This window comes from Cupressus sempervirens, chromosome 1 (assembly GCF_028749045.1).
Source record: "Cupressus sempervirens isolate cs-2001-9-10 chromosome 1, ASM2874904v1, whole genome shotgun sequence".
Lineage (NCBI taxonomy): Eukaryota > Viridiplantae > Streptophyta > Pinopsida > Cupressales > Cupressaceae > Cupressus > Cupressus sempervirens.
Genome location: NC_143118.1, coordinates 540,882,473 through 540,909,875, shown reverse-complemented (window position 1 = coordinate 540,909,875; position 27,403 = coordinate 540,882,473). Strand labels below are relative to the sequence as shown.

The 27,403-nt window shown below is 36.5% G+C and overlaps 1 protein-coding gene across 3 annotated transcripts in view; it reads left to right on the top strand.

Moving 5' to 3' along the window:
- The window catches only part of MSH2 (MUTS homolog 2), a 111,864-nt gene that overhangs the window by 71,021 nt on the left and 13,440 nt on the right, over nucleotides 1-27,403 (top strand). For all 3 annotated transcript variants that reach the window (XM_089830103.1, XM_089830100.1, XM_089830108.1), the window contains exon 12: nucleotides 12,895-13,047. In XM_089830103.1, the coding sequence (XP_089686229.1) occupies nucleotides 12,895-13,047 (153 nt within the window). The remainder of the gene's footprint in view (nucleotides 1-12,894; nucleotides 13,048-27,403) is intronic.

The following is a 27,403-nucleotide window of genomic DNA, read 5'->3' as shown; positions in this document are numbered from 1 at the left end:
AAAAGAAGTCAGGTGATATGAAAAAGAAACCAGGTGATATGTTCATGCTCTTTGTCTTTCTCAACTTTAGAATATAAGAAGGTATCAAAGTCTCTTTGGCTTCCAAGAAGCCGTAACTCATATAGAAGAGACTTGGCTCTTGATCGCCAATAAAATATGCCAAATGTTCATTTCGGTTTTTAGCAAGAAAAATGAATAAATTTGGAAAAAAAATTTGAAGGTTATAAATCGAGGATAATTATAATTTATATCTATCTACTTGCATGTAGATGTACTTATGAGGTGGCATCATTTTATTTATAAAAATAATATTATGGTGTCACTTTTATTCCTATATCTATGTGCACGTACATTGGTATACACTATAATAATGTGGTGGAGAAATCAATCAAAAACCATTTGAGGTATGCATTATTTTAAAAATAATAAATGTTTTAAATGTTTATTTAATAGCGCATGTGGGTCTATCGATTGTATCTTGATGTTCAAGTTGCTAGGTCCTTACCAAGGCAATTAAAGGTCATACCTGTCAACCCGATAATTGGACTAAGTTAGTATCCCATTCTGTTGAGCCTATTTAGCAATGCTTCTCCCCTTTATCTTCTTCTGCAATCACCCGTGCAATATTTCCACGATAATAACAAGTTCCATAATAATTCCATAATAACATTTAATATAGATAAAGAATTTAATTATTAACCACAATTAATCATCACATGACAAATAGTGGATAACGACCATCTTCATTAAACAGTTAACATAATGAATACAACGGATATATTTAACTACCCTCTTCACATGATTATGAAAGAAAATCCATTAAATCTAATGACTATAAATAAATTTAAAATTGGGTCAAAATTTGGGATGTAACAGTTACATCGTACCTATTTCTGCACTCGAGCACTAGCTCCGGACATGGCTTTGCCTCAGGGAACCTTGTAGCTTGGATTAGGCCACTCTTGGCCACTTTGACTTACATAGACTTAGGTTCTCTGTATTCTTGAACCTATCTACTACCCATTCTATATTTTTATTAATTAGTGTTGTATCACCTAACTTCGGGAGAAAATTGGTTAAACAAGTGGTCTTCTATTTGGGAATCTTAGGTCTAGATGAAGGCATTTGGGGCACTTAATAGCAGAGTACTTTGAAAGTCACAAAAGATGAAAAGGGAGAAACCAGAAAACCCTTAACTACTTGAAACAATAAAATGTAGGAAAGGATTCTTCGAATCCGTAAATTGAACTCCAATTCTCTGAGAAGAAGTTACCTTGCCTTCACTTCGTCGCTTTCAAGCAATAGCAGAATAATTATGCAGCACAAATGATCATGGAAGAATGGGAATTTGTTATAAAGCTTCACTTGTGTGACATGCTTAATCAAATAATAACAACCACACTAATTAGACAACATGTCGCCATTTTTAAATGTAATTCACTTATTGCATGCACAATTTTATTCTAGTGTCACCATTTTCAAAAATCATTAAATGCATGTCTTTTCACGCTTCGTGTATTGAATAATGATGACTAGCCTCCACGTGTTTGTAGGCGGTCATTGTTATGGTAAACCAATGTTGTTGTAGTTATATTTTGACAAAGGAGATGAAAGCTCCTTATATAGATTTACAAAGGCGATGTTTCTAAAAGAAATAATCGTGAACTAAAGCTAGAAATAGAAACTACCCAATAAACTAAAGACTAAGATGACCATTAAAGAAATATTATAATATTCTATTACTCTCCCTTAATGGTCATTGTGTAATTGATATCTTCTGGTCACAGATTCTTTAGAGCATTTTGCTCCTGCTGAGACCCTCCCTGGATCTGCAAGATATTAATGACCAAGAAGCCAAAATTTGCCCATAAAAGAATAGAGAAGGGTGCCCCTTCTTCAGAATGCTTTGCAACAAGAGAGAAGAGCCTACCACTGACTCTGCCACTAACCCTCATAGAATCAGCAAAACATTTGACCAAAAATCATTGTAAAATATCAAACCTGATGTTGGATAGCCGAGCTTCTCTTCCCTAGAGACAAAGATAAACATTGAGAACAAATAGCACGATTTTGAGGAAAAATTGACAAACCCTCCAAACTTTGCAAGTGAGCATGATGCCCCAAAATAGACTGCAAAAGGCGTGATTTTTTAGTAGAAAAATTGGAAAGACCAAACACAATTTTTGAGATAAAAAATCAATCAGAATGGAGGTGAAAAATAATCAAAACTGGACAATACAAAGCGTTGTTTTTTAGGAAAAACGCTAAAGCGCACCAGATAATTTTTGAGGGAAAAAATTATAAACCTACCAGATAATTTTTGAGGAAAAAATTATAAACCCACAAAGGAATCCCATGCAACTTTGCGAATTATAGAATCAAAATTTTTTTAAGGGAAAAATATGGAAATCTATCAAAATTTTTTTTAAGGAAAAAAATTATGAAAACCCACTAGAATTTTTAAGGGTGGCAAAACATGAGACTTTGCATGGTAAACCAGAACATGCAAGCACACACAAGTACATGCAACAAACATGCAAGTACATGCAACCCTAAAAAATAGAGACTTTTGTTGCAATCAAGAAATCATAGGATCAAAACCCTTAATCAAGCTTGTGATTTCTAGCGAAAACCACAAAAGTGTCATAAAATACCTCTAACGATTTTTATTTCTCAAAATTGGAAAATCAAATTTCTGGAAACAAATCCAGATTAGAAGAGGCTTGAATTTTCCATAAAATATCTGCTGAATTTTATGAAATCCCATCGACCTGCTTTGATACCATGTTATGGTAAATCAATGTTGTTGTACTTGTATTAAACAAAGGAGATTTACAAAGATGATGTTTCTAAAAGAAACAATTGCGAAATAAAGATGGAAATAGAAACTAGCTAATAAACTAAAGATTAACTAAGATGACCATTAAAGGAACATTATAGTTTTCTAATAGTCATCTCTTTACTTGCGAACTTTGAACCGTGAATCATGAAAAGAGAGCTTTGAAGGTTCAAGTTCATTTGCCTTGAAGACTATAAGACTCAAATATACAACATCCAACATTAATGACTCGCTAGACTTAATAAACTTTGAACTTCAAAGTGCTACAAATAAAGTTCAATGGTTCAATTGCATTGAAGAAAGCATTCGTGACCAAAAACAAAAGGAAGAGTTTACACATGGTGAGATGGGTTATAATGCTGCGAACATGGAATTGTGAACTTTGAACCTTGAATTTTTAGGTTCGATGGTTCAAGTTCAAAGACTAGGACTCAATACAAACGCAACGTGATAAAAGATAATGACAAGATCGACTCGGTGTTTGAAATGATTTTGAACTTTGAACCTTGAACTTTAAGGTTCAAGTTTAGAGTTTGATGACTCAAAAAGGGTTAAAGGCCCTGTTTACCGTATAGGGTAAACGAATACTTATCGCATTAATAGATTAGAATGTAACATAGAAAAAATACTTCATTCATATAAGTACATATGCAACTCCAATTACAATGGTGATCCAATAGTCTATTCGGACGATGTACATATACTTTTCCGAAGGGGTTACTCAATCGTCAAGTGCCCTTTCGGATACCAATTCTACTTGTCGGCTATAATACTTTTTATCGACAACATCATCCCCCCCAAAAAGTAAAGTTGTTTCTAGACGACAAAAATAGAGACAACTTATACATTACAACTCAAAAAAAATGACTCAAACAACTAATCCACTAATTACATCAAAGTTCACAACTAAGAAGGATGCGTCCTTGGTGTGGTAGATGTTTGTGCTCTAAGCTCATTCAGTTCTCCTCGTAGCTCATGCACTTGCTTGATCTGAGTCTCCAAATTTGCTTCGGCCTCCATCTGAATTTCCAAGGCTGTTTGCATCATCTTGGCAATCTCTTCAAGCTCTGTTTCGTTCTCTGCTGCCTCCTGTTGTAGTTGACTCTTCTCTTGCCTTGCCTCATCCTACTAAGCCATAAATGTTGTCCTCTTGGATTTCTAGGTTGCTCTCTTCGACTCCCGAGCTACCTTCTTTGCAACTAGATCCGCCTTTACTACTGCTAACCTGGTAGTTGACTCCTCTCGAGCCTTCTCCACCGCTACCTGGTCTGCCTGGCTCCTCCAAAGGGCATAATAAGCATCTCGATATGTTCGAACTATCTCTTGAGTTAGAGCCTCTATGCGACTCTCCGTACTCGACTCTTTGGTAGTGGTCCAATCTTGGCGCATCTTTGAAGTCTCTACTCTAGACCATTTGCGCTCCTCAAAATAGGTTGAAAAGGTAGCCGAGCACCCTACTCTCATGAAGGACATGACGTGCTCCAACTCCTTTACCACTAAATCCAACGCATGTGTCTGCAAAGAGATCACCACTCGATGAGCCCGAGTCACTACATTAGCGAGAAATGTCTCCATATCCTCTCCCATCGATGTCTCTCGGCCTAGTGTAGACTGTTGGGTAACCATAGCCTTCTTCATTGCTTCTACCATCTGCTCGATAGTGCTATCTGTGGACAAGTGTGGTATTCAATTGATTTTTGTCGAGTGACTCTCCTCTTGTGTCTGCTTGCCTATAGGATCTCCTTCCGGGGCTACTTCTCGCATAGGTGTGAGAATACTTAATTTTTACAAGACAAATACATGGGTAATGGTAATAAGACAATACAAAAAAGAGAAGTTATTGGGTTGTCGTACGTTAGAACTTGCATAAAAACTTAACGCTCTCAGGGCGAAAGCAAGACACTTGCATCATCATATACTAGCAAGCATTCATAAAAATTAAAAGAAGTCTATTAGTGTACACAAATGACAAAACAAGGTTAATATGACTTGAAAGCATAATTGGAAAACTTGAACTTTGCAAAAGCTTAGCAGAGCCAATTTTTTTCAAAAATTGGCACTTGGTAAAAACTCTAAAAAATTCTTGAACAGTTAGAAAACATTAATTTGTAAACTTATTTTACAGATCAAGGTGAATTCAATTCTCATGAGTATGTCACATGATTATAAGTACCATATTTGTACTAATATTTTACAGATTTTACTTATGGAAAACGTGAGCCAAAAACCTTTTTTATTTTATTTGTAAAAGTAGAGTGGGAGTCCTCATGGTGGGGTTGAGGGTGGGAACTGACGTAAGGAGGGCAAGAAAATTAACAAGGGTCGAAGGCACACCCAACACTCCAAACCAACCTTGCAGAGTCAACACAATGGAAGCAAACATAAAGAGAACAACACCATAGAGAGAGAGAACAATATTCTTTATTGATTCATCTAATGAGCAACATACATGCCTAGCTATAAGGCCTTCTCGGTTACGGCTAGACACAATACATTCAAGATCTAAGATCCAGCTTCAAATTCACACTTTCCAGTTCTGCTCCAAATTGATCTACTAAAATTTTCTAAAAACTCTACCAAAAATTGTCCTAACTCTAAGCCCAAACACTCTATTTATACTTGCCAAAACGGCTTACAAAACATTCTAAATCATTACATAATAAAGAGGCCGACCCAACAACAGTCTGGACACATCCCAAGAAAAGATCTTATTATAAATGTCACGATCGAAATAAATCCCGTAAGTTGGCTCGCATTAAAAATGCAGAAATCATGTCCAAAATGTTGACGCTTGGCATAAATAGGAAAACTCGTCACATGAAGAGTCACTTGGCATACACTAGGTAACTTGGCACATGAAGAAGAGCTCGGCACACACTATAGAGTGAGATGGGATAACACGTGAACTAGAGTGTTAACATGACGTGGGATAACCTCAACTCGACTTAAACTGCAAAATTACTGGCACTTGACAATTGCTGCAACTCTGCAATGATTGAAACTCGCAAACAACTGGCAGAATGAACATAAATGAGCAGGATAACACATCAACCTAGGATGCTCCTGCATCAGACAACCAGGGTAGTAAGAAATGATTCTCCTGAATCATGCAAGTGTCACAACTTGAGCTGAATCCAACTTAGACTAAGAATCCATGTAGCATCTTCAACTAGTTTGTTCTTCCACTTCACCAAATATTCACAGTAGTCTTTTCCTCTTGTGCTTTTACCAACACTTTGATCCAATATTTGTTCAACCTCTTCAATCTGCTTCTTAGGATAATCATTAGGTACAACAACTTTATCATCTGACTCATGATACTTATACAGATCAGCAACATTGAATATAGGAGATATATTCATGTCATCAGGTAACTCAACTTCATAAACATTTTCACTGTCAAACTTCTTCAAGATCTTACAAGGTCCAAACTTCTTCATCTTCAGCTTATTGTATGTTCCAGTAGGAAATCTTCCTTTCTTCAAATGAATCATCACCTCATCGCCAACTTCAAAAATATGATGTCTTCTAGACTTAGCAGCATTCTCCTTGTACTTTTGATTACATTGTTCCAACTTCAGCTTCACTTCCTTATGCAAAGACTCCATAAAATCAGCAAATTCTTCTCCTATGGTACTTCTCTTCTCTTCACCAGCAACATCCCTCAAATTTGATACTCCTCTAGGGTTCATTCTAATAACAATTTCAAAAGGTGTCTTCCCTGTACTCTTATTCATAGAATTATTATATGCAAACTCAGCTTGTGCCAATACCATCTCCCAATTATGTGTCTCGTCTCCAACTAAGCATCTCAACAAAATTACCCAAGCTTCTATTCACAACCTGTGTCTGTCCATTAGTCTGCGGATGTAATGTAGAACTAAATTTCAACTCAGTACCCATCTTCTTCCACAAAGTTCTCCAAAAAATATCCAACAAACTTACAGTATCTGTCAGAAATAATACTTTTTGGTAATCCATGCAATCTAACAATCTCTTTGAAGAAAAAGTTCAGCAACATGCTCAGCATCAGAAGACATGGTATAAAATGAGCCATTTTAGAAAATCTATCCACAACAACAAATATAGAATCATACCCCTTTGCTGTTTTAGGCAATTCAAGAACAAAATCCATACTAATGTCACTTCAAGGTTTCTTAGTAATAAAAATAGGTGTATACAATCCAGTATTCTAAGTTACTCCTTTTGCAATTTGACAAACTCCACAACTCTTCCAAATTTCTGAACATCATTATACATCTGTGGCCAATAATACTTCTCTTTCAGCAAACTCAATGTCTTATCAAATCCAAAATGTCCACGCAATCCACCATTGTGCTTTTCCTTAATCAGATTCAACCTCATAGAACTTCTAGGAATAGACAACTAAATACCTTTGAATAACATACCTTCATGAATGAAATATTCATCATACTTACTGATGTGATTTGTTAGATTTGGTGCTCTGCACTCTCTCCACGCCTCAGAAAAATTAGGATCAACATCATACAACAACTTTTTCATTTCATTAAAACCAAGAACTTCAACCTTCATTTCAGTCGACAAAGAACGTTTTCTACTCAATGTGTCAGCAACTCTGTTAGTAACTCCACTTTTATGCTTAATCACAAATGTAAAACTTTGTAAATACTCAATCCATTTCATATGTCTTTGATTCAATTTATGTTGACTTCCCAAGTACTGTAAAGCTTTATGATTAGTATACAACAACTCCTTAGGAATCAAATAGTGTCTCCACTTCTTCAATGCTTGAACAATAATATAAAACTCTTGAGCATACATAGAATACTTCCTTTTAGCATCATTCAACTTCTCACTAAAGAAAGCAATAGGTTTACCTTCTTGACTTAATACAACTCCTATTGCACTACCACTTGCATCACATTCAACTTGAAATACCTTATTGAAGTCAGGCAAAGCCAATACAGGTAACTCAACAACCTTTTTGTTTCAAAGTCTCAAAACTCTTATTAGCTCCATGTGTCCACTTGAATTCTTTTTTATCTCCTCTCATTGTCTCAGTCATAGCATTACAAACAACACTGAAATTCTTTATAAACTTTCTGTAAAAACTAGCCAAACCATGAAATGATCTTACCTCACCCACATTCTCAGGTGTAGGCCATTCCAAGATTGCTTTAACCTTCTCAGGATCCATTCTCAAACCATCAGCTGAAATCACAAATCCCAAATACACAATCTCTTTTTGCATAAAAAAAACACTTTTTCAGATTAATCATCAACTTTTTCTCTTTCAATCTCTGCAATACTTGTCTAACATGCTCAAGATGTTCTTCCTTAGTCTTGCTGAATATTAGAGTATCATCCAAATAAACAATCACAAACTTACCCAATTTTTTTTTCAGAACTTCATTCGTCAACCTCATGAAAGTACTAGGTGCATTAGTCAAACCAAAAGGCATTACCAACCATTCATGCAAACCATCTTTTGTCTTGAAAGCAGTCTTCCATTCATCACCTTCTGTGATTTTGATATGATGATAGCCACTCTTCAAATCCGTCTTGGTAAAATATGTTGCTCCACTCAACTAGTCCATTATGTCATCCATCCTCAGCATAAGAAACCTATATTTCACTGTGATCTTGTTAATAGCTCTGGAATCAATACACATTCTCCATTCTCCATCTTTTTTAGGCGCTAATACAACAGGTACAACACATGGACTCAAACTTTCTTTGATTAAACCCTTCTGTAGCAATTCATGCACTTGTCTAATAAGTTCTTCATTCCCTGTAGATGTCAACCTATAGGGTGCTTTGTTCGGCAAACTAGCTCCAGGAATCGGATCCATACAATGACTTATAATTCTTATTGGCTGTAAACCATCAGGAATATCCTCAACAACAATATCCTTATACTCGTTCAACAATTTTGTAATTTCTACTGGTACTCGGCTACCACTATCTGCTGTTACTTGGTCATTACTAGCTTCTGTTGCTCGGTCATTACTACCAACACGCGGTCCTCTAGGATCTATAGCAACTTGATTCTTCTTTACTTCCTTTTCAAATTGCTTTCTATTAACCATGCAAACTTTTATTGCAGTACAATTAACCTCATTTGGACTTTCAATCAAAGGCAACAATATTTGCTTCTTCCCATTCACCCAAAGAGCATATTGATTCAATTTTCCATCATGTACAATATATCTATCATATTGCCAAGGTATACCCAACAAAATATGACAACAATCTATAGGCATAATATCACACAGAATATCATCAAAATAATTTTCAATCTTGAACTTCACAACACATTGTTCACTTACCAATATCTTATGCTCATCTTTGATCCATGAAACATGATAGGGTTTGGGATGCTTTAGCCTTTGCAACTGCAACTTTGTAACCAGCTCTTCTGATGGCAAATTTGTAGAACTTCCACTATCAATGATCACCTTGCAGCATTTTCCAGCCATTTTTCGTCTGGTCTTGAAAAGACTTCTTCTAAGGACATGTTCCTCATCACTTCCCTTATTACATAAGGTTCTTCTCACCATCAGATTTTCTCCAGCCTCAAGTCCACTAGGTGAACTCTCAACGTCTCCTTGAGTCACAACATTTCTATTACCTTGCCCACTTTTAGAGGATCTATATTCAAAAGATCTATGCCCTTCTTTACCACATCTGAAACAATTACCACGAAAACCACCTCTAGAGTAAGAATTACCTCTTCCTTGGTAAGAACCAGTAGCTCTTCGGTATGAAGTACCACCTTTCCACTCGGTCTTGTCTTTGTCATCATTCTTCTATTCAGATTTGCCTTTATCTTGCACAAAACTGTCAGATCTTCCACCTTCACCATAAGATCCACCTTTGCCTCTTTAGAATCTACCACCTCTACCTCTTTGTGTTTGTTCATGCTTCTTTGTCAAGATCTCCTCAACTTTCAAGGCATATTGATATGTTTCTTCCACACTTTCCAATTTCACAAAACTTATTTCATCTTGAATTCCAGAGCTCAATTCATTTATGTATCTTGCAATTTTTTCAACATTATCATCCACATGTCTAGATCTGATGTCCAATCTGTAGAATTCCTTAGTATACCCTTTCACAGTCATGTCCTTTTGTCTCAAATTTTGCATCTTTCTCAACAAGCTAACTTGGTAATCAGCAGGAAGGAATTTGTTCTTTACCTTGTTTACCATTTTCGGCCAAGTTTTGATCTTTTCCTTTCCTCTCCTTTTTGTCTATCAGTTTGCAAATGCTCCCACCATAGTGAAGCATGACCTTTCAATCTAGTAACTGCAATCTTCACCTTCCTATTATCACGAGCTTTTTCATACTTAAAGAACTTATCCATATCAGAGATTTAATCCAACACAACATTGGTGTCTAACTTTCCATCATAAGGAACAACTTCTACAACAAGCTTTGAATGTGCCTTGGATAATACTCTTAGCAATCTTTCCTCATCTTGATCTTCTTTCGGTTCCAAATTAGGGTTTGGTGCTACCACTTCATCATCACTCACATCCTCAAGATGCGCTCCTCTCCTTTGGGCTATCTCCACAACATCTAATTTGGCTGTAATTTGTCTCAATGCATCTAACACGACATTATCGACATTTCCTCTGCCATGAACAAATCAGGTTCTTGCAAGATCGTAACCCTCTCCAAGTTATAGGTCAACTCTGCAGATCTGTAACCCTTCAACCAAATCTGAAACAGGGTTCTACACAATCCGAAGTCCTGGAACAAACTGCCTCACACTTCGGCGATCTGCTTGCACACTCAGGAACAACTGCGCTCTGATACCACCTGACGCAAGGAGGGCAAGGAATAACTAGGGCCAAAGGCACACCCAACAATCCAAACCAACCTTGCAAAGTCAACACAACGAAAGCAAACACACAAAGAGAACAACACCACAAAGAGAGAGAGAACAATATTCTTTATTGATTCATCCAATGAACAACATACATGCCCAGCTGTAAGGCCTTCTGGATTATGGCCAGACACAATACATTCAAGATCTAAGATCTAGCTTCAAATTCGCACTTTCCAGCTTTGCTCCAAATCGATCTATCAAAAATCTCTAAAAACTCTACCAAAACAGCCCTAACTCTAAGCCCAAACACTCTATTTATACTTGCCAAAATGGCTTACTGAACAGTTTAGATCATTACATAATAGAGAGGCCAACCCAACAACAATCTGGACACATCCCAAGAAGAGATCTTATCATAAATGTCACGATCGAAATAAATCCCGCAAGTTGGCTCATAGCAGAAATCACGTCCAAAATGCTAACGCTCGGCATAAACAGGAAAACTCGGCATATGAAGAGTAACTCGGCATGCACTAGGTAGCTTGGCACATGGAGAAGAGTGCGACACACATTGTGGAACTCCGCACACATTGCAGAGTGAGATGAAATAACATGCAAACCTTGCGGAGTGAGATGGGATAACATGCAAACCTGAGTGTTAACATGACATGGGATAACCTCAACTCGGCTTAAACTACAAAATTATTGGCACTCGACAATTGCTGCAACTCGGTAATGACTGAAACTCGGCAACAACTGGCAGAATGAACATAAATGAGCAGGATAACATGTCAACCCAGGATGCTCTTGCATCAGGAACACTCTCGTGGCAGAATCCCTTGTGAAGGGTTTGGGAGCAGAGATATTAGTTGGGTTGAGTGTGGTGCCCTTTGTGCCTATCCTATCATGATATTGGATGTAGTTGAGGGGCAGAACTGTATTGTTTGATTTGAATTCTTATTGTGCCGTAGGGAACATTTTGTAATATCTAGGTAAATTTTAATTTTTGAAGTTCTATACAATAATTTATACATTGGAAGGTATGCTTTTTCCAATTGATATTTTTGATAGTTAATCAAATTCATTTTAAAGATAGTAATTATATTTGTGGATAAACAAGGAATGTTAGTGAACTTCAATAATATCCAGTAGAAGATCAATCAACGTAACACAATGGTGATTTTTATGTGAAATCACTCATGTCCATCAGATTTTGGCACAAGGGTTTCATCCTTAAGTTAAATGAATTACTGTTGTGTGTTCCAAAGGAGAAATAATATTAAAATATGTATTCTTCGTATGGTGGTTTATTATATATATTACCTTCAACGGTCATGATTTTTCACTTGCCCTTGACTTGTGACAAAATTAATTAAATTTTCTTAAATCAAAGTTCAATTAGCAAAATTTAGAATGAATGAAATGGTGGAAGAGTGGGTTTTATATATTTTTAAATATTAAATGTCCTCAACTCAAGGCACTAGATATTCATGTGCATTTTCTGTAAAAAAATTAAATTTGGTTATGTAACATTGGCAGTTTTAAATTTGTTCTAGCTCTTTTTACCATTTGTTTGATTTGAATTCTTATTGTGATGTATGGAACATTTTGTAATATCTAGCCAAGTCTAATTCCTTGAAGTTCTACACAATAATCTATACACTGGAAGCTATGCTTTTTCCAATTGATATTTTTGATAATTAATCAAATTCATTTTAAAGGTGGCAATCATATTTGTGCATAAACAAGGAATGTTACTGAACTTTAATTATGTCCAGTCGAAGATCAATCAATGTAACACAATGGTGATTTCCATGTGAAATCACTCTTGTGTCCTTCAGATTTTAGCACAAGGGGTTTCATCCTTCAGTTACATGAATTACTGTTCTGTGCTCCAAAGGAGTAATAATCATATATTAAAATATGTATTCTTCTTATGGTGGTTTATTCTCCTTGATTGGTATCTCTTATATATAGTACCTTCAATAACCATGATTCTTCACATGCCCTTGACTTGTGACAAAATTAATTAAATTTTCTTAAATCGAAGTTCAATTAGGAAAATTTAGAATGAATGAAATGGTGGAATAATAGGTTTTATGTATCTTGTAAATATTAAATGTCGTCAACTCAAGGCACTAGATATTCATGTGCATTTTCTGTAAAAAAATTAAATTTGGTTATGTAACATTGGCAGTTGTAAATTTGTTCTAGCTCTTTTTACCATGTTTTCTTATAGGTAGAGGAAGGACCATGTGACCAGAGTTTTGGGATTCATGTTGCCGAATTTGCCAAGTTTCCTGAAAGTGTTGTTGCTCTTGCTCGGGAGAAAGCTGCTGAGCTAGAAGATTTTTCTCCCGTTTCTGGAAATATGGATGATCTAAAAGAAGAGGTATTCTGAATTGCTGAATAAAACTTTGATATTAAACATTTCCATATAATATTTTGGGATGAAATTTTCTTTAGTTTTGTGAATGCATGTGTTTTGCCATTTCAACCTTGAATGTTTTGGTAGTCCCCATAATTGTGTCCATGCATTTCATTATCACCTAGAACCATCAATATGTATGAGGATAAAACTTGATTTTGTTTTTGAAACTTTTGTGTGAGATATTTAGTGGATGCTTTATATTTGTAAGTGAAAAGCCAAAATGATCTTCTTTTTTCCTGTAAATGGAATCCAGAATAATTAGTTTTTATTGTTGGGTTCACGGAAATAGGCACTATCATCCTTTGCATGATGGTTAATGTTGTATAATGAAACCCTGCAAACTTTGGGGTGTTGTGTAATGTCATGTTTCTTGTTGAGATGACAAGATTAATCATATAATGTTCGTTTTATATTTATATTTGTGCTAAGAAAAATAATTTAGTGAACCTATTCTTCATCTGATTGTTGTTCTAGGTTGTTTGCCCATGTTTCTTGTGCTTTCTGCCTGCACAATATATTTCACATATGTTTGAAGGAATTATTGCATCTTTAAGGTTTAGAAAAAACTGTCAGAATGGTGTGTGTCAGGTATTTGTTTTCCCCCTGTTTGAATACTTTGGTTTTATGGTCTATTCCCTGAAGTAACAATGGAGAACATATTCTTAAATGTAAATGCATTCGAGCATTGCCATTCTCTATGGGTAATATTAATTTATTAAATAATAGACATTTTTGCATAATGATTTCATTGGATGATATCAAGGAAACAAGAGGAAAGAAAAGTTAGGAGAGATTGGCCTTCCCTCAGCGAGTGCTCTTTCATGATATCTTCTAGACATTTTGATTTCCCATGTATATGCTCAAAAATAAAATAAAAATTGTAGTTTGGTACTCTCCTAACAATTCTTTTACTGGATAAATGCCTTATACCCGTCCAACTGGGTATCTAACACCCTGCAATGTGGCAAGGTTGGATGAAATAATCAAGAAATCCTACTTTAAGGTCACCAGATGTTGGAAAACTGAAATACCCACAAAAGGAGATCAGCAATATCTTACATTGAATCTGTCTGATCACAAGGGGTAATGTTGCCAATTGACATCATGGAATATGGGTGCACCCTTGCAACAGACTGCCACGCCTGCTTTGTGGTTGTCAATCATGCCAATGTGGCAAGGTTGGATGAAATAATCAAGAAATCCTACTTTAAGGTCACCAGATGTTGGAAAACTGAAATACCCACCAAAGATCAGCAATATCTCACATTGAATCTGTCTGATCACAAGGGGTAATGTTGCCAATTGCCATCATGGAATATGGGTGCACCCTTGCAGCAGACTGCCACGCCTGCTTTGTAACTGTTAATCATGCTGGGCAGTGCATTGAAACTAATTCTTAAGAATCTTCCTGAACAGGAAGAGTACATGTGAGCCCCTTTTTTCATTTGCAGGTATGTCTGACAAGCAATACATGCTCATATATAAACTTCTACACCAATCTTGAGACTTAGCCAGTAGAAATATACTGCGTTATATGACATCAAGAAGTCCTACTATCTCAGAATCAAATGCTTTCTACAAGAATTTAGTAGTTACCTTAGAACGAAAAGGTAAAAATGAAATTAATTTATACCATAGTTTGTAATTTTTTTTGAAAAGAGGGGTAATTTAGTTATTGAAACTGCAATAACATCACAGAACAGAACAAGAAGTCTAAAAAGGGGCTGGCCCAAAAAAGATCAATTAACACCTCATGTCTTCCCTAACAATCTCCTCCAAAGTTTGAAATAATCTGTTGGTAATTGCCACCAGTTGCACACCTTCCAACCATTCAATCTCTTAGAAGCCCACTTGCCAAACAATCAGCAACCTTTTTCAATTCCTGAGGGGCATAACAGAAAGAGACTAACTCCAAGGAGTCTCTCAACCAAAGGATCTGCCTGGCCACAGCAGTCAAATGCCAATCAGCCTCATCCATTCTCTGCCAATTCAGCATGTCAACAACCACTTGGGAATCAGACTCAGATAGTCTTCTGCCATCCAAGAATGCAACCTCTTTCTAATGCAGACAGAACAGCCATGCTTCCATATAATTATTAGAATGCTGACCCATATACGTGAAAAAGAGGAAAATTATATTGCCTGCACTATTCCTGCCAACTCCTCCAACTCCAGCATGCCTGAGATTTCCTCTGGAAGAACCATCAGTACGCACATCAGTTTTGTAACTTATGTTAAATTTGTGGTAGTGCTCATTAACCATAGGTAAACCATCATATCTTTTGTCTTCACAACCATAGATGATAAGCTCTTATCATCACCCTCGTGTACACTACATATTTTGTGCATTGCAAAATTCATTACTATTGATGCAAGAATGACATTGCATATATCTGAGTCAACACCTCCTAAAGACCTCCAGTCAGCCTTATAGTTTTTGTACCTAGAATAGGATCAAACATATTAGTTACAAGTTATATTCATATAGGTCTTGGCCAATATAATAGGTCTTGCCCACTTACATATTTACAAGTTACATGAATCGCTCAAATAGGGCCAAACCTAATTAAGGATTGAAATGACAGAGTTCATTAGCAACATGGCTAAGGCAGACCAGCTAATTAGCCATTAGGTGTACTAGGTCGGGCCTAGAAGGGATCTGACCTAGCTATACATCAACACTCACTCTTAGCTAGGGAGGATTTCTTCAATATCCAAGTTACATAGTGATAACCATCATGGGTACTCCCGGAGGGTGGAACCATCATGGTCCTTCCATGAATGGAAACACAAGTGGCTCATCACAAAAATGTGATGACATTCCCCATGGCTACTCCTAGAGGACGAATAAACAAAAGTGCTACATTGTGGAATTTCTTCCATGACATCCACCATGCCCACTCGCAAAGGGTGGATTCACCATGCCTACTCACAAAGGATGGAGCAAGGGATTTCACTTCAGACTTCTCCTAGAGAAGAATGCATCTCCACCATGCCTACTCATAGAGGTTGGATTCACCATACCCAATTAAGGATTGAAATGACAAAGTTCATTAGCAACATGGCTAAGGCCGATAGGCTAATTAACCATTAGGTGTGCTAGGTTTGCCCTAGAAGGGATCCAACCTAGCTATAAATCAATGCTCCGTCTTAGCTAGGGAGAATTCCTTCAATATCCGAGTTACATAGTGAACCATCTTGGCTACTCCCAGAGGGTGGATCCATCATGGCTCTTCCATGAATGGAAACATGAGTGGCTCATTACAAAAATGTGATGATGTTCACCATGGCTACACTTAGAGGGTGAATAAACAAAAATGCTACATCATGGATTTCTTCCATGACATCCACCATGCCTACTTGCAGAGGGTGGATCCACCATACCTACTTGCAAAGGATGGAACAAGGGTTTTCACCTCAAACTTCTCCTAGAGAAGAATGCATCTCCACCATGCCTACTCACAGAGGTTGGATCCACCATAGCTACTTGCAGATGGTTGAGCAAGGGCTTTCACTTCAAGCTTCTCCTAGAGAAGAATGCATCTCCACCATGTGTACTCGTAGATGGTGGATCCACCATACCTACTCGCAGAGGGTGGTGACGGAGCCCTAATTTTCACGAAAATTACGACCTCCATTTATGAAATGATGTTAGAATATTCACGTTCAGAAACTTCCAAAGTCAGCCTTGATGAGTGTAAACCAATAGAGCGAGAACCCAATGCAGATTTAGTTGGCCTTGATGGTTGTTACTCCAAAGAGTCTCAACATAATGGAGAAGAAAATTGCAGAAAGCAGTGATATTTTTGAGCCTATAAAAGACGCTAAACTAGAGTGTTCTAATGCTATAACTGATATCTGTAATGATAGCCTTCAATCTAGTGAGTCCAGTGTATCTGGAACATTTGGAGATTGTCCTTACACTGTATCCTCTAAAGATCTGGAAAAAGGAAATTACATACATGGTGTTGATGCGTTTAAACAAGAGGAACTTGAACACGAGACTTCTAGTGTTCAATTCATAACTTTGAGACTAGTGGTGTAAGAAGATCAAGTATGATTTTGAGGATGCATCAATAGAGAATTCATTTAGCGAATGGAAGAACTAATTCTGATAAAGAAAATAAAGGGAACTCAGGCCGAACCTTTAGACATCTAAACAGAAAATTAGAAACGAGTGCTCTGATATATAATAGATAAAGATAAACAGGATACAAGCATAAAATGTAACCACAGTGATTACAATTCATCTGTAAATTTTTTTAGAGAGTACACAGTGAACAGGCTGGATAAGATAGTCAACATTTCTGATGCATGAGGAGCAATAATGATCTGAAGCAGCGTAACAAGACAATTTGACTACACAATTTGAAATACATTGTAACAAGAGGAGTCAAGCATATGGATAGTAAGGAGTATAGCAGCAATGGATATCATCTGGGCAAGAAAAGCTTATGGAAATGACATAACAATCTCAGGACTCCACTCTATTCTCAAGGCTTAAACAATAACAACACCTAAGAAAACAGATGTACTCTGCACCAATATAAAGGCATAGACAATCATTGTGAGATTGAATTCTCCAAGCAACAGCGATATATGTGATGCCAGTAGATGGCAAACTTCTTATAATGAGTCAGTAAATAAACGATGGAAGTGCAGACTGTGAGGTCGAATAACTTCGCCAACCTTGTTGAGTCATGATTTGGAGTTTTTATGGCAAAATAAAACATCAACAATTCTATAGTAGCCCTGAGCTTCCTGATAACCTAAATGCATCATCATAATTTTGACCACCAAAGCTGATTCACCCGTAGTATGAATCTAAAGCATGTTGGAATCGATGCAGGAGAAACCATGGGCAAGGAGCGCTCCGTGTTAAGGTTGTAGCTTGTGTCGGATTCAATTGATCTAGAGATAATCTCTCTATGGTCATTGGTTAATCATAAATAAGACAAGCACTAATATATATATTTATGTATATTATACATATTATATGCTATATATATGTTATATTAATATTGTTTAATTTATGATTAATTTATAAATTATCAAAGAGACATGTTCCTTCACGAGCCGTGTCTCTTCTATGAATATTTGTTTAACATTCAAATCTGCAATTGGAAAAATACCAATGACAATGGCAGCGTAATTACATTTGCAGAAATTATAAACTCAACATGATATCAGAGCCAAACTGCAAATGTAAGGAAGCAACTTGTTATACATGAACTTTTCATTACAATTAAAAATATCATGTATCTCCTTATATCATAGACGTTTGTGAGGGATGGACTGAGCATTTGCAAATTCATAAATAAATATGGATAATTGGAACTGTCAATAAGTTTTGATCAATAGAGGCTTGGAGTAGGCTATGTTGACTTTGTGTAAGTTTTGAGAATTGCTCAATATCTTTGTAATTTGAGAACGGATTTTGTGGTTGCTACAAGTACTATCATGAATACGAACAGACATGAGGTGAAATCTATAGAGTATTATATCCACAACAAAAGATGTATACAAGGAAAGATTATGAAGGATAGGTATCAATAAAAACGAAGTATGATTTAAGAATGATTTCGGCGATTTTGATTATGTGATTCTTTAATGACATATATAAGACGAAAGTAAATGAAGCGGAAAATTCAAACAACGAAACCATACAGGTGTTTTTGGTCTATTCGTTGCCTAGTTCGTTTGGAACTTAACAACCAAACATAAGTTGCTATTTCAAGTTAAGCAAAGAAGACTAAATGGAATCGTTGTCTACATAGAGGATAGAGTCAGTAAGGAATTGAATGCTGGATTCAATAATATTGCCAATGACACAATAAGGCATTCGTATCAGTTTGGAAGTGACTCCACCCAACAGCGAACGATAACTTTGAGCAAACAAATGTCTAGGATATTCAATGAACCATGGAAGAAGACATCAACATGTTAGATACTCTCAGAAAATAGAATGAAACAACACATTACTGTCTGCAGATACTTGGTACGGAAACAAGGAAACGAACGAAAAAGCGAGCAACTTGATACTCAATGAAATGGTGACAATAATATCTATTAAGGTTTTGTATTAGTGTAAGTGAGGAATTGATCCCAGAGAAGGAGCTTTATATAATATGTTGAAGAATGGTATCATCGAAATGAAAATTGAACTCTGTCAATTGGTATTCACCTATATTTCATTCCCTCCCAGTGGTAAGAAGCAATTATGGTTAATCACCTTTCAACACATGATCGTGGCATATTTATCTTTGGAAGCATTCAATAAAGCCCTTTAGTGCAAGAAAAATACACTCCCATAGTTATCATAAGAAATATAAGCAGAGGAAGGAAAATGCCAAATAATTGGTTCCTCTCATTGATCATTGGCACGAAACCTCTAGACACGATATTTGCATTGATATCATATTACTCGACTTCTTTAATACTCTTTAAGCATCATAAAATGGACCTGCTAAGAATCTTTCAGCAACAAAGAAAAAGTGTGAACAAGAGATTTGGTGTAGAGAACATGGAAGCAAAATATCAATCAAGCAAATCAACCGGGATGGAGGAGCTATGAATCGTCAAAGGAAACCAATAAAATATAAGGAACTAAATTTCTTACTACCGGGAAACAATTCTTTCTATATATTAATTCATAGCCGGTCACCTTTGTAGTCTGGACTTGTACGTATTGGGGGACGAAATGTTCAACCAATTTTCATTACATCTCAGTAACCACGTAGAGAAAAACGTTCGTACAAAACTATGAATTCATTATTGGATTGGTGACTAGACTCCACATAATAGGCAGCAACTCCATTACTGCTGCGAATGGAAATAACAAAAGAGCACGTCTCAACACAAATTACTGTCACATTGGAAGAGGGTGAATAACAAGTCAATCTAATAATAATCAACGACCTCATAGCATCCACAATCAGTAGGGCAATAATACACTATGATCAGTTCATAGAGGGAATATTCATGTGAGTAGATGTATTAGATGAAGGGATAAAATGATAAAGATTCAGAGTGACCAGTATTTAATAAAAGACACATTAAAAGCAATAATTGAATAGTTATCTAAATTGATAATTAATTTGAGAGGTGCAACCAAAAGCTTTGACTCTTCAATAGGAAAGAGATACATCATCGTCATAAGGAAGCACATATAAGGAGGGAAGCAGTTTATTATTACATCAGCTAAGGTAGGGGTGGCATCAACATATCGTAAGGAGGATTGGAATATGAATATCATTGATGAAGGACAATTAAGGTTATCCCATCTAGTAAGAGGAAATGTCAATTATAATTTAGAGACTAGGGGGATTATTGAACCCAGTCAATAAGTAAAGGAGGAGAATGTAGATTCAACACATTAGGGAGGATAGTAAATATTTACCGTACGGGGTAAACGGTTTATTAATGCATACAGACAATAGACAAAAACATGTAATACAACAGTACTCCTTTTATTATTCACATGTATGCTAAAGAGATTACATAGTACTTCCAATGATGAGTACAACAATGATCCAAAGTCCATTCCGGATGGTGTACATATACCATTCCGAAGGGGTGACTCAACTGTCACGCCCATTTGGATATAATTAATTCTAGTTGTCGGCTACATAATAATTACCAACTACATGCTAATCTACCCGTCGACTATTTTATAACTTTACCGACAACATCATCCCCCCCAAAAAGAAAAGTCGTCTTCGGACGACAGTTACAAAATATCCACCCATGCTACTTTCTATGCTTCCAACTCCTAGGTACATGAGTCAAGTGTCGCTGTAATTCCTTCAACTGGATGATCAACTCCTCTCGAGCTCTCTATGCATCCACCAAGACAGCTTCACGTCCAACACCTACTCCAAGTGCCTCAAAGCGTATCACCCTTCTTGAAAGGCTTGCTCTAGTTCTCTCTCTACCTCCGGTACACAGACACTCCATGCTTGCAATAGCTCTAGGTCTCATCAACTGGTCATACTTCCCACGATTGATAACTGAAGTGACTAGGGGTCTAGTGGGCAACGCCCCCAGCTGGGTCGAGGGGCAGCGCCCCCGCCACCAAGATCGAATTAACACTCTCAAATCCACACAAAACTCCATGGAACACACCTTTTTTGTGATATTCTTCCAATCTCACACTCTTTCTGGCAACTGCTTATGTTTTACTACTTGTTTATGTCTTTCCCTTCCCTTGGGCATCATGCGTTATTCATTTTGAACATTTTTGATTTGTTGTCTTTTTTTTTTAATACTATTTCTTTCTTTATGGCCGCATGGTACTACAGTTGCCTTGGTCGTACGGTACTGCATCTGCATTGGCCATATGGTGTTTATTCACAGTCGTATGTCGTGTCCTCCCTTTCCCAAGCCGTCCGTACGGTGCACCTTTCACTCTCTCCTAGGTCAGTCGTACGAACAACCAACAGTTGTACACCAGTCTCCTCTTTACTAAAACGTGCGCATAATCTCATTCTCAGTACACCTTACGTCGTATGGCCCTTGCTTTATCTCACCTCAGACTTTCCTTCCTTTATCGTACACCGTACAGTCCTTATTTTAACCTCCACTTGCTCTTTTCGTTGTGCTTTTCCCTGGTTTCCTTCTGTTTCTTCTTCACCGTATGGTCTTTGCTATTTACTTGCCCTCTTCTTTTCTACCGTACGGTCTAAACTTACTACTGTATGGGCTAACCTTAATAAGTTTACGTTGGCTTGCTACTGTGTACTGTACGACTTTATTTTCTTTTGTACATCCCATTTTCTTGGGTCTAAATTAACAAATACCATACTCAAAGAATACAGTTACTACCTCGTTTCATAGGAAGACAGTTATATCATTCATGTTCATGTGAATAAGATTTATCGTTAAAAACAGTTATACAAAATTTCTTAACTAAAAACTTGAATTACCATTAAATGAAATTACTACAGAAATTGAAAACCACATACTTCGGAAAATTGAGTTCGAATCAAGCTAGGGATGCTTTTGCAACCACCCGGGTTAGTCCACAAATACACTATAACAATTTCATATGATGACTATCATCTACAAATCGCTATCTTAAAATCAAATGATAATTTTAAATAAATACCACTATAACTAAACTTAGGGTATCACAAACCACCCTATCAATTAGGGCATTGTTTACCTTTGGTCCATTTAGGGCTTTTGATACTGCTATCTCACTTAGGGCTTTCGCTACCACGGATTCATCTAGGGCTTCCGATAATACAGATTCAATTAGGGCTTCCGATACCACTGATTCAAATAGGGCTTCCAATACCAAGGATTCAATTAGGGTTCCGATACCACTGTATCTTTTAGGGTTTCCTGTCATCTCTCAAATCAATTAGGGCTTCAGATTCCTTTTCCTCTGATTACTTAACTGTGACAATATCTCAAGATTAGAAAATATACTTATATTCGTTATTCATATATATGAAAGTAAAGTGATGATAACAATGAAATACTTCAATTTAATCTTACCTCATAAATAAAAATGATAATACTTGTTTCCGATAAACAATTGAATGTATGGCTTATCTCTGTTTGACGCATATCTGATATCTTGAGAGAGGTGAAACATTGTCAGGGGCTTAATTACCCAACCTTGGACCACAATATATCTGCACACGATCTCTAACGAGAAAGGCCCTCCCTACTTGGAATTGACAAGGAACATCATTCCATCCACTGGGCATCATGATATATAACACGCCATACGACTTGGCAGCAGGAGATCACCATAACAGGGATATGCATGAGCTATTAAATTATTCATATTAAATGATAAATATTGAAATGTCATAACTGATACTGGATCATATTATTGATGATTCCTTTCTCACACCTCATCACCCATCTTCTTGGCTACATAGCCGGGTGAGATACAGGCATCCAGAATTCTTAGAGTAGACGGCTCTAACAATTATTCAAAAAGATTACATACAATCATCATTTCACATTCTATGATTATATTCTTTAAATATCATAAAATTGACAACATTCTTCCTGAGTGAAACATGCATAAGCTATAGAAATGTTTTATGTATTATTTTTATGAATATTGAAGTCAACCTCATTTTGCTGGTTCTCTTCACCTCCTCACCCTATTCAAGCCTCCAAGCTGATGATTCCTAGGTGTTATCAGATTTAAGATTACGATGATATTTTAAAACTTCTTCACCACATATTGGCATCTTCGCCTGGTGAATTCCTTGGTGTTTTGGTTTCAACACCTCTTTCTCAGTTAAATATATTTCAGGATGTATCTGATTCTAAATTGGATTGATATACTTTCTTATCATGGATCCAAAGATAATTCAAGTAGCTCTACATATTCGGACACACACACACACACACACACACACACACACACACACACACACACACACACACATAAAAGGAAGAATAAGAGAACAGACTTTATAATTTCAATGTCATATCAATTTGGATGTATTTGGATTTAAATACAGTTATCTGAGTTTACAGCATGGTTCTCAAATGAGTAAAAACAAAGTACAAATGGTGAAAACACATTTATCCTTTCCTAACATCCTTAACATTGGTATTAACTTATCTCAGTTATAAACATTATTTCAATTTGTATAATAAATTTGATTAGAGAAGAAAAAGCCTTCCAAGGAAGATTTATTGAATAGCACATTCGGATGTTATAATGATGAACAGATTTAAATTGGAACAATACTATGGCATTCAGATGATCTTGAAAGAGTATAATGAGCTTGGAAGGGACGGTAGCTGGCTTCAACCATTTACTTTCATCGCTAATAAATAAGAATCAGATTGAAAATGGAAAAATGTAGGGCTTTATTCACAGCTTGTATTCTCTAATGATATACTTTGCAAATGACAATAATCAATGATTATATATATAATTGCATTGTTTTAGATCCTATGACTGACTCAGCAACATATTGGAAATTGGGAAGTAATATAACCAGAATCTTACGAGACTCTGTCACTGCAATCCGAGAAGAGGCCGATGCTTGAATGAGTCCGCCTTCCTTGCTCTGATATCCACAACTGAGATCCACAGAATATGGCAAAGGCTTGAAACGTTTCAAAGAAATTCAGAACCGAGTTCTGTTGGCTCAATAAACATTGTCTTTCAGTATTCGAAACTCAAGGATTAATGAAAGGAAGCCGTAGGCAAGGTGGGTGCCAAGATACGTGAAATGGTTCCTAATATAAACTTGAACTGACCTTATAGCTACCTAGCAGTTACAAAAATAATATTCGAAACTTGCACAAATCGAATAAGAGAATAAAAAGAAGGAGAAGGAAAAGAAAGAAAGAAGATAAAAAGATTTTAAAAGTTTATAATTATTAAAATCTAATAAGCAACATCACTTAACTAATAAATAATAAGAGCCCGACTCTATGGCTTCCATCCATTTCAATAAACCTTTTGAATTCCAACCATAAATTCGACTTAGATCCCCAAGTAATAAATCGATTAAAAACATAAAAGAGAAGAGGAAATGATTAAAAAGGAAAAAGATTATAAAATAGCTCCAAATGCCAAATATTAAATTGATTCCAAACCAAGTACTAATTGGCTTAAAGCAAGGAATAATAAAATAGAGTTATAATCCAAACGTTATTAAATTATGAACATTATTATAATCTTATAGGTTCATATGAACATCATTTTATTAAATTATAATCGTGCCAAATCATTTATATATTATATGCACGTTTATAAATATTAAGTAAAATAATATGATGAAAGATATATTAAAAATCCTTTAAGATACATTTTATATTTTAACTCAATTATATTAATTTAAATTATTTATTTAAATAACTCATGTAGTTCCACAGATGTATCCTGTTTCAAATCCTTAGGTCCTCTACTTGTTTGCCCAGTGATGGAGAAACCCTGCGTAATTTTTTTCCGACAATGCTTCTATCCCTTCGACATGCTCCTTGCAAGGAATTTCTTTGTAATTAAATTATAAATTATTTAATCATAAATAACAATTAACCTTCATCTCAATTTTATGAATTTGCGATTAGCGATCAACTAACATGTCATCTTCACTTGAAATCATAACGACTAACTATCTTACCATTTTGCCAGATTGTAACAAATTAAACTACCGACTTCATGTGAACCTCAACAGCTATATTTCAAGCTAGGTCAAAAATTGGGATGTAACATCTTTTCTCCTTCTTGACTTTGTACGTTGTATGATCCACAAGTTTTAATTGTTCTGCCTGGCTGTACGGTGGCTTTCAGCTTTGCTGAAGTTGCTGTGATCGTACGGTGACTTCATAACTTTGTTTTTTTTTTTTTTCAATTTTTTTTTTCAAATTAAAAAAAGAAGAAGCTATTATGAGTTACCATTATTCATCGATGGGGAAGCAGTTCTTGAGCGGCATATTTTTAACTTGAAACCATTTACGGCTTCTGGTACTTCTTGCCCGTCCAATGTCCATAGCTTTATTGCTTTGTTGTTGCCCACTTTTCGGATTTGGTATGGTTCGACCCATTTCACTTTAAACTTTCTTGGTTTGATTTCGTTCCGTCCGCTATACTTTAATACCAACTGGCTCAGTTGAAATTTATTCAATTTCAAATGCTTCTTATGCCATAGCTTTCGCTTGTTTTGTGTAACTTCTGTGGCCCATTGTGCTTGCAGTCATCGCTCATTTAGTTTATTTAAATTATACCCTCCCTCCCTCAGGTTTTCCATATCGCCTAGTTTGTTCTCGAAACTTGGTACCATGAATTCCGTCGGCTGCCATTCCTTGTCGTCGATAATTGTATTCTTGATTTTAGAGCCTTCACTCCGTATTGTTGAAGTTTTTATTAAACCCTTCCTCTTTGTTTCCTGTGCAGACTATATGATGTGTTTTTCTTGCTGCCAACACTTTTCTACTATATCCGTGGTTCGACGTAACATTTTCTTTTTACGAGGTCCGTTTATTGTGTACCGTACGGTGGAATCTTTCCTTTTTTTACGTTCGTACTGTATGTTCTTCCCTTCAGCTTTTTTTGTAACTACCTTTTTTTTTTCCGCTTCTCTGTATTCCTTCGGACATTCATTTCCCTCTTCTTTCTCACCTTCGTCGACCCTTAACATAGTACAACTCAAAAAGAGCTCGTAATCCTCCATCTGCCAGTGGAAAAGGCCATTCACCGAATCCAAATCATCGCCCGTCGATTCACCTTCCAACCATAAGACTCCTTCCTCATTGGGTTCCAATCGTTGCTTTTTTTCATCCTCTTCTTCGGAATTCGATGATACGGCTTCTTCGCCCACCAATTGTGTGTAAATCAATAATGAATCGTTGTCCCGTGCTTTCCATTGATAGTGTATTCTTCTTATAGTCATGCTTAACCTTTGTTTGTACAATCCATCCCCGGCCCAAAATGGCATCATATCCTCTCCTCTTCAGCAGGATGGCGATGAAATCGAGTAGGAACGGCTGTGTTCCGATAGTCACTAGTTATGCCATTAGGATTCCCAACGGTTTGATCCTGTGCTGGTCTGCCGTCAGCAACTAGAATGTAGGTGGCCACAACGTCGGCTGTCCCAACTTCTTCCAGGTCTCTTCTGGTAGGACGTTTACCCCTGAACTTCTGTCCACAAATGTGTTTGAAAGGACCGTTCCTAATATACCCATTTCTACGACCGTCGGATGCCATCCGGATGTGAGGGCTAACAGCATTGGGTCCGCTGCACTTGCTCCGCTTTCCTTTTCCCTTCCATGTTTTCCTGGTAGTTTAGCAATCAGGGCTATGTTTGTGAGTGTTGTTCGTAGTTGAGGCATTGTGAGGATCAAATCATTTAACTTGACTGGTATTTCAATTTGTAATATTTGCCGTATGATATTTTGTTCTACGCGGTTTCTCGTTGAGGTACCGGTAGTGTCCTTCAATTGTGATTTATCTGCCTGTGTTGCTTTCTCAATTTTTGCCTGCGCTTCTTCCAATCTCTTCTTTTTTTCTGTTGGATCGGGGTACAATTTTGCTTGTTTACGGGTGATTGCTAAGACTTCTTTGTCCGCGCCAATGCTGATCAAATTCACTTCTGATTTCGGGCACTTGGCATCTTTATGATCTCCAAGACCGCACCATTAGCATATCAACTTTGGTATATTCACTAATGTACAGTTTCGTGCAAAGTGGCCCCACAAATTGCATGCTCGACATTGAACCATTGGGCAACCGTTCACATTGTACTGAATTCGGCTGTGGCCCCCATTATTATTGTTGGTATTGTTATTGTTGTTGGTATTGTTGTTTTGCCCTCTTCTATTATTTCTGTAC